Raw genomic sequence first — 12,714 nt, 5'->3', positions numbered from 1 at the left:
TGGTAAATTGGCAACAGCATATCGTTCATCTCGTTCCAGTTTCCATCATCTGTAATATCCACCGTCTATCTCCAATAGCCGCCAAGCAATTTTCATTTCTTAAAACTGCTTGTATCTTATTTTCCATAGCATAAAATTGCTCCATTGAACTTTGCTATCTCGTACCTTCCTGCCATTATGTCTACAGCAAATTTTAGTAGACTAAACAAAATAATCCCGCCTTAAATAAAAATCTCAAAAAATCTTTCTGATGTGAAAGATCAGTCTAGGCTGCAACCACAGAGCATACTCAGAATTTTAAGAAATTTTAAACCAAGGCTCTGATACCACTTGTTGGTCCCACATGCGGAATTTGAGATAATAAATCCCGAAATAAAGAAATAAACTGGACACCGAGATTTACGTGGAAAACCCCTAAAAATTATTAGGGTAAAAACCACGGGCAAGATGAAAAGAATTCCACTATAATATTTGTGGTGTACAACCTCATTCACTGTGTTTCCAAAGAGAACACACACTCTCTTAATACAGGAGAACAAAACACCTCACAAATATTATAGAACTAAGCACTTAATGCTTATAAGATGAGAGAAAACTGAAGAAGGGATGATTTCAGAATGAATGGGGGGAGCTCTATTTTATAGAGCCTCCTGTCAGTGTGAAGACGCGTAAAAACGCGTCTTCTGAAATTTCCACGAAATTTCATTTGTGCAGCCCCACGTTTTTCTTTCAATGAATGCAATGTTGGACAAATCTCCCGACATGCATTAATGCTCTGCCTACAAAGTGGATTTAGGTACACCGGGGATAGATGGAATAGCTGGAATGGTGGGGATTGATGCCGGTAGGTGGCCACCTTGGTTTCGACAGTGCGGATGGAATAGTTGGGTTCGTAGAACTGATGGCATTGGTGGCAAGCTTGGTTTTTGCAATGCCGCGAGGATAGTTGGGTTGGTAGGCATAGATGGTAATGGTGGCAACTGGCAATGTTGACGGGAATTCTGGGCAACCCCGGTCCAGATTGCAACAGATGACGTGAAGCGTCACATTTTTCGCTGTTGTGTGTGATGAATGTCATCCACGGAAAGAACCATGAGACAGGTGTAAATGGTTCTGGCCATGATATATTTCGCTTCGAATTTGAAATAGGTTATGGAAAATTATCGAAACTTGGGATTTGGATTTGATGAGTGGATAACAAGTGGGATTTTGGCTGTCTACATCTGATCTTGTCCGGAAAAATCAACTTCATGTGTAAAAGTCGTACGCATTCTCACATGATCAAAATCGCTTTCATACAAAATAAGTTGGTTGTATGCATTATTCGAAAAATCACTCGATCCCAACAGCACGTAGATGCCCAGCTCAATCAAATTCAGACCACCTTGATAGCTGTTGCAGAAATTCTTTATCAATTACGTTATCAAAAAAGAGGAAGTATAAAAGGTAGAAGAAGAAGGTGCAGCGATTAGAGTATGTTTTATTTTTTGCTTTTAGGTGTATTAGGATGTAAGGCACTCTGCTATTATATGGAAAGCACAAATTCTTTTAGGTGTATTAGGATGTAAGAGACCCGTGGCTTTTAGGTAATATACGATTAAAGTGGAAGGACTATAGCAATTAAGTTTGGTGTCTTGATGGGTTTTTTGACTAACTAAAAAATACTCTATTTCAATTTCACAAAAACATTCTAGATTTATATAACAAAATCATAAAAACCTATTTAAATATATGGTATCTATAGTCTTATCGTATCTATAATTGTTAATTTAAAAAATAATAATATCAGCACCAAAATAAAGATGTATGCATCAATACATTTTTAAAAGTTTTTATTATTTTAGACAAAAGTATTTGTTTAAAAAAAATACGTACGTATGCATCACATGCATAGAACTCTTAAGTATATTAATAAGATTAAGAAGTATAGAGTAATTAACTTATTTATAATTTATCTATAATTACATATTTTATCTACTTTTAAAAATTTTGAAATTACTAAATATTCTTTTACGTGTATCTAAAGTGTTGAATAATTAATTCATAGTATTTGTAATTTATCAAAAGTTACCATATCTGATCTATTTTTTAATAAATCATATAATTTAATCATTATTTAAACTTTTGAATATTTATTTCATTATTTAATGTCATATACTTTTTTTTTAAATAATAATCGCAAAAAATATGCATTAGAAATCATTAGTAAGATCAAAATAATGATATCGATGTTAGCGCAAGAATTTAGCTTTATCGAGAAAATAATTGTTAAAGAAAATTCAGTTTAATTTTGACTTTTATCATTAACACTCGTTAGGGCTTAAATTTTGGCAAATAAGATGTTTCCTTATTATGTTTACAATAATAAAAGGAAATATTTTTAATTTAAAATAATAGAAGGAAAACCGATATTTAGTTTTTTCAACGAATTTGGTGAGTATCTATGTGTGTGTGTGTATATATATATGAATTTTGAAATATAATAAATACACAAAAAGATGTTTAAATTTGGAATTTAAAGATTCGCCCGAAGAACGAGCTTTGATGGAACTCGAAGCTTATCATAGAATTTGCATCATGGATGATATGTCTAGCGATTTCGATCGTCTCGAGCACGCTCGCAGAACCGCCGAAGCTACCTACGCAAAATTTCCCCTCGATGCTGATGTGAGGACGCATACAAAACAATCTATGTTCTTCTAAATATGTATTCTAACTTTTTTTTTTTGCTTGATGGGTTCAGAATTTGACTAGATGGGGCAGGGTGTTACTGGAGTTAGCGCAGTTTCACAGATGCCCGGAGTGCAAGAAGATGGTTCTAGGTTCAAAGTTCTTTTTTTTTTATGATTTTAAACCTGTGTGTGTTTTTACGTTAGAAACGAATATTTATGTAATCAAACTTTATTTATTTAACGGTTTTGCAGATGATGCTATATCCAAGTTAGAGGAGGCACTGGAGGTTGACCGAAGAAAGCATGACGCTCTTTGGGCCCTTGGGAATGGATATACATCTAAGGCAGCTCAATACTATGAGCAAGCAGCGCAACTGGTATATTCTACTGCATTAGAATTTTTTGTTGTGCATTAGTTTCCTGCTTAAGACGGCATTGTGGCTGCAGGAACCATCGAACGAACTTTATAAGAAATCTTCAGAAGTGGCAGCAAAGGTACAATCTTAATTTCAATGCAACTGCCTTCAAGGGTGTGTGCTTTGGGGATTCGATGTTTTATGGATTCTTGAATCTTATGATTGGAATATTTGTTTGTTACTCCTCTCGGGCTGCGTCAATTCATTTTATGAATTGCTCGATTTTGTTATTTATGTAAATCGTATTTTTCTGTTCAATAATATGCCCTTTTAATATGTTAATATCATTTTACAAATATGCAATAATTATGATGTTTTCTTCATCTATGCTGATGTATGCATATGTATCGTGATCTCTGTTCCTAATAAGGTTCCTGAGTTGCATTTGGAGTTCCACAAGCATGGTTTCTCTCAGCAGGCTCTGGGACCAGACCCTTCTGCACCTACAAGTACAAAGGTAAACATCACACTGCATTCCAATGTTTGACGTATCTTCTCCTTTTGTTTTGGAATTTTAGTGTGAAAAACAAATTAATAACCCCATGGCAGAGGCTCATCTGTTCGTTCATCAGAATGAATACTTGTTCCTGTGCTCAAGATTGTTTGTCTATTGTGTTCATTGAAGAGATCCCCCCTATATCTTATAACTCTAGTTATGAAGATAATCAAGTTGTTTTATTCATCACCAATAAGCCCTCTTTGTACATTTAAAACATAGTAGATGGACTCCATAAAACGAAACTAGATAAGACCAATCCGCAACAATCAAAGATAAACCAAATCCCTAAAATTCAAACATAACAGAAGCAGTACTACTTGACACTGAGACTTCTTGTTGGTCTCCTTAAACTTCCCATGTGTGTGTGCCTTGTAGACTATATCTTTATGGGGTGAACCTCCCAAGAACATCAAATCCCACACAAAACAACATCAGTTTAGCTTTTTGGTTGTGTTGTTGTTGCTTTGACTACTTATTTTGTGCTTCATATTTCATTTCTTTTGTTTTTAAATTAAAACGTGATTTCTTTTCATCAGCAGCAGACAAAAAGGGCTAAAACTAGTGATCTCGTGTACCATATTTTCTAATGGCAATACATATATGCATTCAGCATTTTCTTGCCGAATTTTAAATCCTTTTCTTCAAATTTTATGTAATATCATCAATTGTTCAGTTATTATTTTGTTGCGTTTTTTGTTTGTTTGTTTGTTTTAAGAGCTTAATTTTGTCAATTTTTTGTTGAATTAGTGGGACAGAGTAGAATTTTTTTGTTGAACTCAGCAACATTCATTTCTTCTGCATAACTACACAGGGGTCCCCCGACCGTTACATTTACCGTTGCTGCAAGAGTTGTGCGAGGAAGAGGCAAACCATATATCTTCCTCAAGAAATGGTTTTCGAATTTCTTTCTCATCTTCCGGCTCAGGTCTTACTTGATGTGATGATGCATGTTTCCAATGATTGGAACCTTGTCGTCCATTCCCGAGCTTTCACCCAGCACCATCTTCGGAATTCAACTAGTGGAATCCTAATCCAGGAATGGATGTCGCCCTACAATGCGATTTATGTGGAAATGCGAAGGGGTTGTCTGGAGATATCTAAGCTTGACTACATGTTTAAAGATGTAGCGCGGACTAGCTGTAACGGTTTAGTATTGCTCCCTGATCCCGTAGAGCATCCTCCTATTCTTCATGTTGTTAATCCCTTAACAAAGCAGCAGACCGTTCTTCCTCGATATTTGCATGATACAAAAGACCATGTAGTTTTTGGTTTAGCATTTGTTGAAGCTTCCATGGAGTAAAGTGGTATGTGTGTATCCTGAAGAATCCTTTTGTCTGAGGACGCATATTTATGTGCTAACTGTTGGAGTCGATAAAGCTTGGAGAAGCATTGACATAAAACAATTATTTCACAGAAATGAGAGAGATGGTGTCCATTGTGGTCCGTTGGTTACTGGAGGCTATGTAAGCTGGATAGGGGAAAGTTTTGTTTTGACGTTGAATGTTGAGACTGAAGCCGTTTGCCGTTTCCTTGCTCCTCAATTGTCAGGTAAAATCGGAAAATTTTTGGCGATGGGAAGTAAGCTATCCTTTGTTTCTCGGAACCGCAAGTGTATGAGGGATGTTTGGGAAATGAATCCCAAAACTGGGGAAGTAACTATGATTCTTAGATTTGATTTGAAACCAGTGAGACGTAGATTTGCGGACTCGTTCAAGGTCAAGGATATGAGATCAGTAGTTCCCATTTGTTGGTTAGTCGTTAGGGAGGTGTTGCTCTACTCTCATGGGTTCGCCACGAGGCATTACGTAGCTTATAATGTTAAAACAGGAGAGATTCAGTCGATTGAGCTGGGCAGCTGTGCAAAAAAGCACCATTTTGAAGCCCATGTGAACAGCTTGGTCTCGTTGGAAGGATTTTAAGACCCTGACATGGAATTTTAAATGGGTAATTAATTTTAATGTCAGTGTGAATGAATTGTTATTTGATGGACTTGTTATCCTCGATTCATACATAAAACACATTCAAGTGACGTAACATCAAAAGCCATTTTTCTTTTTAAAAATAACAACACACCAAATGTATTACAAAAAAGAAGCCATTTTATTTTATTGCTTATGAAGTACTAAGACAAGAAGCTGGATGGATTCTTCCATCAGTCATTCTCAGCAACACACATAAGGATCAGCAATGGAAACTGATGACACAATTGTGCCTTTAGAACCTGCCCCAGCTTCCCAACTGGAAGTTTTAAATGTAAAATCTTGAGTCATAAAAGCGCTGTCCAGGATCCGAGCAACACGGGCAAAGATTTGGATAACTCGACCTCTCCATGACAAAAAAGTTTTCAAAAAATGTTATCACCTAATAGGACTTCAATAATAACACTAATTACCAATAATTTGTTTAGATATCACTTATCAGCCGTCAACATCAAAGCATCATTGCAACTAAATTTCCAGTGCTTCCTCATTAATATACAGGGACGTGATAAATGTGAACTAAAACAGAACTAAAATTTTCATATGCTGAAGCCACAAAACGCTCTTCGAAAAGACCAAACCTAAGTCACATGTCTAGATAAAGCAAATTTTAAGCAAAGGGACGTAAGACCCTAACACCGATGCTTTCAGGCCAGAAAAACTTATTCCTCAAAATACTCTATAAAGTATTAAAATTATATTTCAATGTTGGACTGACGGGAAAAAAATTTAATCAGCACAAGCTCCCACTAGAGAGTGCATTTACAAGTGTTGGAATATTTACGTTCTATCTCCTCCCGGAGATACTGTATCCAGAACTCATGTACCTTCACCAGCTATTGCTGTTCAACCTCAGCAATCTTCCTCTCTGCTTTTAGCAAAAGACTTGATTTTTTCAACTGTTGATGATGTGGTTGACGCAATAGCTCAAGTAACCATTTCCATCGAAGCTATGACTATTGATCCTTCAATTGTTGAGCAAGTGTCTGCACCTCATCCGCCTCCTTCTCCATAACCAATTCACGTAGAAGCTTCAGAGACTAGAGTTGTTCCCGTTGTCTCTCATACTCAATTGCAAAAAGAAGTCATTACCACTTATACCATCTCTACTTAAACTTCCGTTCAGTATACTGCACCAAATGATGACATGCCATGGCTGAGGGCACCCCAAACATTGACTATTTTTGCTAGCGTTCCTCAGACAGATCTTGAAATTTATGTGCCAAATGAAGAGTTCATTGCTGAATCAGATATTTTCGTTCATCCAGATGACAAAGCAGAAGCCAGAGCAGCTAGATTTCAGGAAACCGTGGACCTCTTTGCCAAAATCAAAGGAATAAAACTCTTACACCAGAATCTGATGATGTTACTCGTGTGGAATCCAAACCGGAAGATCTTACTGCCATGAGCAGATCTCTTGAATCCTTGATTAAAGATACTCAGTACAGTGTTACTGATTCAAAGAGCAACTTGGAGCTTTTCAATACGAGAATCATGGGACATGTGGAGCTTATTCAGACCGATCTACTTTCTCTCCGCAGTTCTTTTGTTCAATTTTGTGGGAAATCAGATAATAGTGAAAATTTTTTTTTTTGTATTTCATTTTTTTTGAATTGATATAATACACGGTATTATATAGGAGATTACAAGGAGAAAAATAAGGAAACTAACTCAATCCTAAATCTGGAAACTACCTAACTAATTCCCTCAATCTCAGGGTCTCAGGGATTACAAATTAATTCTCCCAACCTATTTACAGAGCTATTTATAGCTCAACGACACCTCGACACTCCCCCTCAAGCTGAGGAATAGATGTCTTCCATTCCCAGCTTGGATACAAGATCATGGAAACTCGAACTGTTCAGCCCCTTTGTTAGAACATCGGCTAATTGTCTCTCTGATGGAACATAGGACATACACACTAACCCTTCCTCCAGTTTTTCTTTGATGAAATGTCTATCAATTTCAATATGCTTTGTCCTATCATGTTGTATGGGATTATGAGCCATATTAATAGCGGACTTGTTGTCACAGTAGAGCTTCATAGGACCCTCCCATTGGACTCTCAAATCATCCAAAATGATTCTCAGCCAAAGTAATTCGCATAATCTTGAGCAATAGCCCTGAATTCTGATTCCGCAGATGACCTTGCCACTACATTCTGCTTCTTGCTCCTCCATGTCACTAGGTTACCTCCAAGAAAAGTACAATATCCTGTAGTTGATCTTCTATCCACTAGGGAGCCAGCATAGTCAGCGTCAGTGTAGGCTTCCAGAGTAAGAGTGCCATTCCTTTTGAACAAGATTCCTTTCCCCGGATTGCCTTTCAAGTAATGCAGTACCCTGTAAGCAGCCTGAAGATGAGGTTCTTGGATCATGCATGAATTGACTGATCATACTTACAGAATATGTTATGTCTGGTCGAGTGTGAGTAAGGTATATGAGTCTGCCAACCAACCTTTGGTACATTCTTTTATCCACAGCTGGTTCTTCTTTAGCTTCTCCCAACTTATAGTTTGGATCTATTGGAGTAGAGATCGGTTTACACCCAGTCTTCCCTGTTTCTGCCAATAAATCAATTACGTACTTTTTCAGCTTGCACACATTGTTACCTGTGTCCCCTTCAATCCCGGGGGATGTTCATGTAGATTTCCTCATTTAGGTCACCATGGAAGAATGCATTCTTAACATCATATTGTAGCAGTTGCCAATTGAAGTGAGCAGCCAATGCTAACAGGATTCTCACAGTGTTCATTTTTGCAACTGGAGCAAAGGTTTCCTGATAATCCACCCCATAAGTCTGAGTGTACCATTTGGCTACTAACCTTGCTTTATATCTTTCAAGGGATCCATCAGCCTTGTACTTCAATGTAAAAATCCACTTGCAATCAACAATGTTTTTTCCCTTCGGTTTATCAACGATCTCCCATGTTTTATTCTTTTCTAATGCACTCATTTCCTCTCTCATAGCATCCCTCCATTCCCTTTTTGACAATGCCTCAGCCATATTGTTAGGGATGGCAATGGTGTTCAAACTCACAATGAATCTTTTATGGGTTGGTGATAGGCGCTTGAGAGAGACATAGTGAGATAGTGGATAGAGTGGATGTTTAGTACATTCTCTGGTTCCTTTTCTAACAGCAATGGGAAGATCTAGAACGGTTGTTGAATTAGTGGTTTGTTCAACAGGTTGTGTGTGTAAAGGTGGATCTGATCTTACCGTAATTTCATTTCCAGAATTTGGATTGGATTCTTGGACTTGTGTCAGTTCAGGAACGGTCTTTCTCCTTGAATACACCTGAGGAAATCTTGGGAAATTGTGAGTAGGAGATGATACGGGTTCAGTGACAGGATCGGGTGACTCAGATGTGACTGGTTCAGAGGACTCGGGTTCAACAACACGGGTTGGCACATACGGAAGGTCAAGGGTTTTAAGTGGTTCAAAGGACTCACAAGTACTATCTTCCATCATTGAAATCTCCCCCTGAAGAGAGGACTTGAAAAAAAAGGTTTATTTTCTGTGAAAGTGACATCTGCAGAGATGTAAAATTTTCTGTTAGAGGGGTCGTAACACTTGTATCCCTTTTGAGTGGATGAGTAACCGAGGAAAACACATTTGATGGCTCTGGGGTCTAGTTTCCCTCTATGTTGTTTGTGGACATGAACAAATGCAGTACACCCAAATACCCTAGGTGTGATGCCATTTGAGCAAGACTTCTACTGGATAACTTGATATGTACTTTTTGTGATAGCATTTGATGCTACTGTCTAGATAAAGTTATTCTCTCTGGACAACTCATCAACATGCCTTGCCAAGTTGCAGAGTGCAGGCCACATATTTTTCCTGAAACAAATTCTCCCTTCCATTTATTCTTCTGTTATTCAAATTGTTTGAATTACACTTCAAAGAAATTTTTATTTATTAGAGCTGATATATTTTATAAATATTCAATAAACTTCTTAGATTGCAGCTGAGTTGAATTTTCTTTCTAAATTTGCTAATTGGAATGAATATATTATCAATTGCATTTTCATGATGCTGTGATCTATGCATGAATCAAGCATTGTTTGATATTAGGTGGATTATTGAGTGTAACAAAATGCATAGTATTCAATAGTTTTATAACTGTTATATATAGTGAAAGTATACACAGATAGAATGTCATACACAAAATTATGTTTAGATTGAGTCTTACGGAAGAGTGACCAAAAGAAGATTTCTTTGACAAAACGCGGTCTGTGACTACGAATCAGTACATTGACTAAATGTTTTGGCTTGCATGAAAAATTTGTTCTTGAATGTAAATAATGAGACTTTGTTTTGGGAGCTCAAAATATGTGTTGTTATTGAGACTGTTATAACCTTTTTTCCAAAATGATATATCACTTGATCTTGCATCATATTCCTTACTTTTATTTAACACAGCTTGACCGGTATGGAACTACCATATGTCGAAACCAAGGTCACAAAATGTCAAGTCTTGTGGCCCTTTCACTTGCAAGACATCTACGTTCAATTGGAGCGAAATTATATGGAGCTTTCTGGTGTTCACATTGTCAGGATCAGAAAGAAGTAATCTATTTTGCTAGAACTTCCAGGAAAACTATTTTTGTTAGTCTGCTGCAGAGTTAAATGAAGCAAAGGATCAGAGTTGTGGTAAATTGATCAGGAAAACTATTTTTGTTATTTACAAGAAAAATCAAACTCTAATTAGATTGTTTGGTGTATTAAATGTAATATAAATGTTCCAGTCAACCTTCGTTATAAAAATATCACGGGTCTACCCTGCCTATGCTGAACATTTTTTTAATATTTATACTTCCATGCCTACGTTGAACTAGTTTTCTATGATAAATAGTTTTAGGGGGATGATCGTTGAATTCTGGCAGAAATTACTATATTTTTCATTTTTCACTCATCACACTAGATATGCTTAGAGGCAGTGAATAAGATTTTTGAGGTTAGGGATATCAACTTTTGGAGTTAATGTTGCAGAATGCTGGTGAACTATCATCATCTTCCAAATTGGACTAACTATTTTTTCTTTGTGCTTGTATTTGATTTATGCGTGGACAGATGTTTGGGCGTGAAGCGGCCAAATTGTTGAACTATGTGGAGTGCTTTCCTGATGGTATAAAGAAAGGAAATAAAGTGGACGAGGCTTGTTTATGTTGGGAATAGTGCCCTAAAAGCATTGTAATTAGACTATTTTTAATATTATTAATAAAAGTGACATTTATTATTGAACATATTTACATGAAATTTATTGTCTTAAATATCATAGAAAAATCCCTACTTTATTGGATGTAACCATGATTTTATATATAAAAGTTATATACATTATAATAATATGGATAATAAACTTAAATTAAGTCTGTGATGAAATTAATTAAATTATGGGAAAGCATCACTAATGCGGCCCATGAGCATTAAGAATGTGACCGTCTTATCCGGACTGTCGATGTAGAGACATCTAGATGGGGGCATTTATATATAATATTATGTAGGTCTTAGACTGATTTAATTAGACATTTCATAATAAATTCCGTTGTTAATATGAAATTTAAATTAAATCATAAAGATGATCAAATATGAATAAATCTGAATCCTTATGTGATTATAGACTCATGTTCATTTCAACGTGATTCTTGATTTGCTTGTTTAAAGTTTGCAATTATGCATTCTTAATACTTGTATTTTAGATTTACATTTGAAATTAATGGCTAGGAATATGAATTCAGACATGGAATCGATTCCTTCTTGCGAGAAGCAGAAATATAATTCTCTCATTTGTTAATTTTAGAACTGAGTGTGGGCCCAATTAATTTACAATTAAATTATAAATTGAACCACTCACTAGTGAATTAATGGTAAATGAGGATAATAGTAATTGAAGAGGTAAACGAAAAATTCCTAGCTTCAATTATGAATTGTCTATATATGGATTAATTCATATGTAATGATATATCAATGGACTACTCGTTTTGTAGAGTAAATATTTCATAATGAAGAAGAGTGCAATTTCATATTTTTAGTGGAGCAATTATGGAATTAATAAGTTGGGTAAATAATTTAAAGAGTTTAATTATTTATCTAACTTATTGAAGCTTCTAATTATGAGTCCATGGTCCCCAGTACGTTTTTCAAATTAATGACGGATAAAAATGCAATTTAGAAATCACTCGAGATAATGGAAATTTGTTTTCATATCATCAAAGGCTTAGATATAAATATAATTAAATATGAGTTATTAATTATATTTAAATTATAATTATGAATTATAATTTAGTTATCGTGATAGTATCATAAAAGGACATACAGATTTTTTCAAATACGATAGGCTATTGATTTTTAAAAAGTAGTCAACATTGATCAACTTGTATATTATTATTATTTTATAAAATAAAAAATTGAATTAAACATGTGAAAATTGTTTTCATTGTTTTAAAAATCAAGGCAATTAATTGGCATTGAAACTTAAGAAGAAAATTTTTTTCTATAACGATCAATTTGCAACTGTTGAATGTCAATTATTTATATAGAACATTACAGGCAATTCAAGATATAAGAAAATTGAAGAAAGGACATCTTGAAAAATATTTCATTTGATGAAAATATATTCGAGCATAATAATTCTCTAAGAGATTAAAAAAAAAATTGATTTCTAAGGTTGTATATTTCTGAGTACCCACACACTACCGTATCGATAGAAAGATTGTACTGGAAGGCTTTGGTTTCTACAGATCTCGGATTCACAAAAGAAAGAAAACTACAAGAGATTAGTTTTTCTAGAAAATAATTTTATTTAAATTCATCATTAATTTATTTCATATGTTCGATTATAATTTATGAAATTATGTAATCGCTTCTGCTGTGTTTCTCTGATTTGATCAAAATAATTTTTATAGCTGGAATCGTTCCGAAGACTCTATAAATTTCCAACAGTTTGTATGTTAAAATTGAAGGATTCCCAACCTGGGTAATCAGTGGTCAGGTATACCTCTTCAATTGAATATGAAACCATGGTTCCCCGCATATTTTTTTCACTCTATTTCACATTCACAAAAACTTTCCTAAAACTGATGATGATTGATTGCCCTACCACCCACTTCATTTGATACGTTTTGACTGCTTATTTCTGTAATTCT

The 12,714-nt window shown here is 35.2% G+C and overlaps 1 protein-coding gene across 1 annotated transcript; it reads left to right on the top strand.

Annotated features, from left to right (window-relative positions):
• The first annotated feature begins 2,516 nt into the window (after window positions 1–2,516).
• On the top strand, window positions 2,517–5,506 carry LOC142520744 (uncharacterized). The gene is made up of 7 exons (XM_075623855.1): window positions 2,517–2,667; window positions 2,744–2,822; window positions 2,925–3,049; window positions 3,120–3,167; window positions 3,459–3,545; window positions 4,399–4,883; window positions 5,002–5,506. Exons 1-7 carry the CDS (start codon window positions 2,545–2,547, stop codon window positions 5,504–5,506), a joined length of 1,452 nt encoding a protein of 483 aa, XP_075479970.1. The 5' UTR covers window positions 2,517–2,544.
• Window positions 5,507–12,714: the final 7,208 nt, after the last annotated feature.

This window comes from Primulina tabacum, chromosome 1, assembly GCF_025594145.1.
Source record: "Primulina tabacum isolate GXHZ01 chromosome 1, ASM2559414v2, whole genome shotgun sequence".
NCBI classification, from domain to species: Eukaryota; Viridiplantae; Streptophyta; class Magnoliopsida; order Lamiales; family Gesneriaceae; genus Primulina; species Primulina tabacum.
The sequence above is the reverse complement of the archived record's forward strand: the minus strand, read 5'-3'. Positions and strand labels throughout refer to the sequence as shown.

Coding starts and splice junctions, on each gene's coding strand:
- LOC142520744 (XM_075623855.1), top strand. CDS start 2,545: ATGGAACTCGAAGCTTATCATAGAATTTGCATCATGGATGATATGTCT. Junction 3,050..3,119: donor ATGAGCAAGCAGCGCAACTG/GTATATTCTACT, acceptor TTGTGGCTGCAG/GAACCATCGAACGAACTTTA. Junction 3,168..3,458: donor CTTCAGAAGTGGCAGCAAAG/GTACAATCTTAA, acceptor GTTCCTAATAAG/GTTCCTGAGTTGCATTTGGA.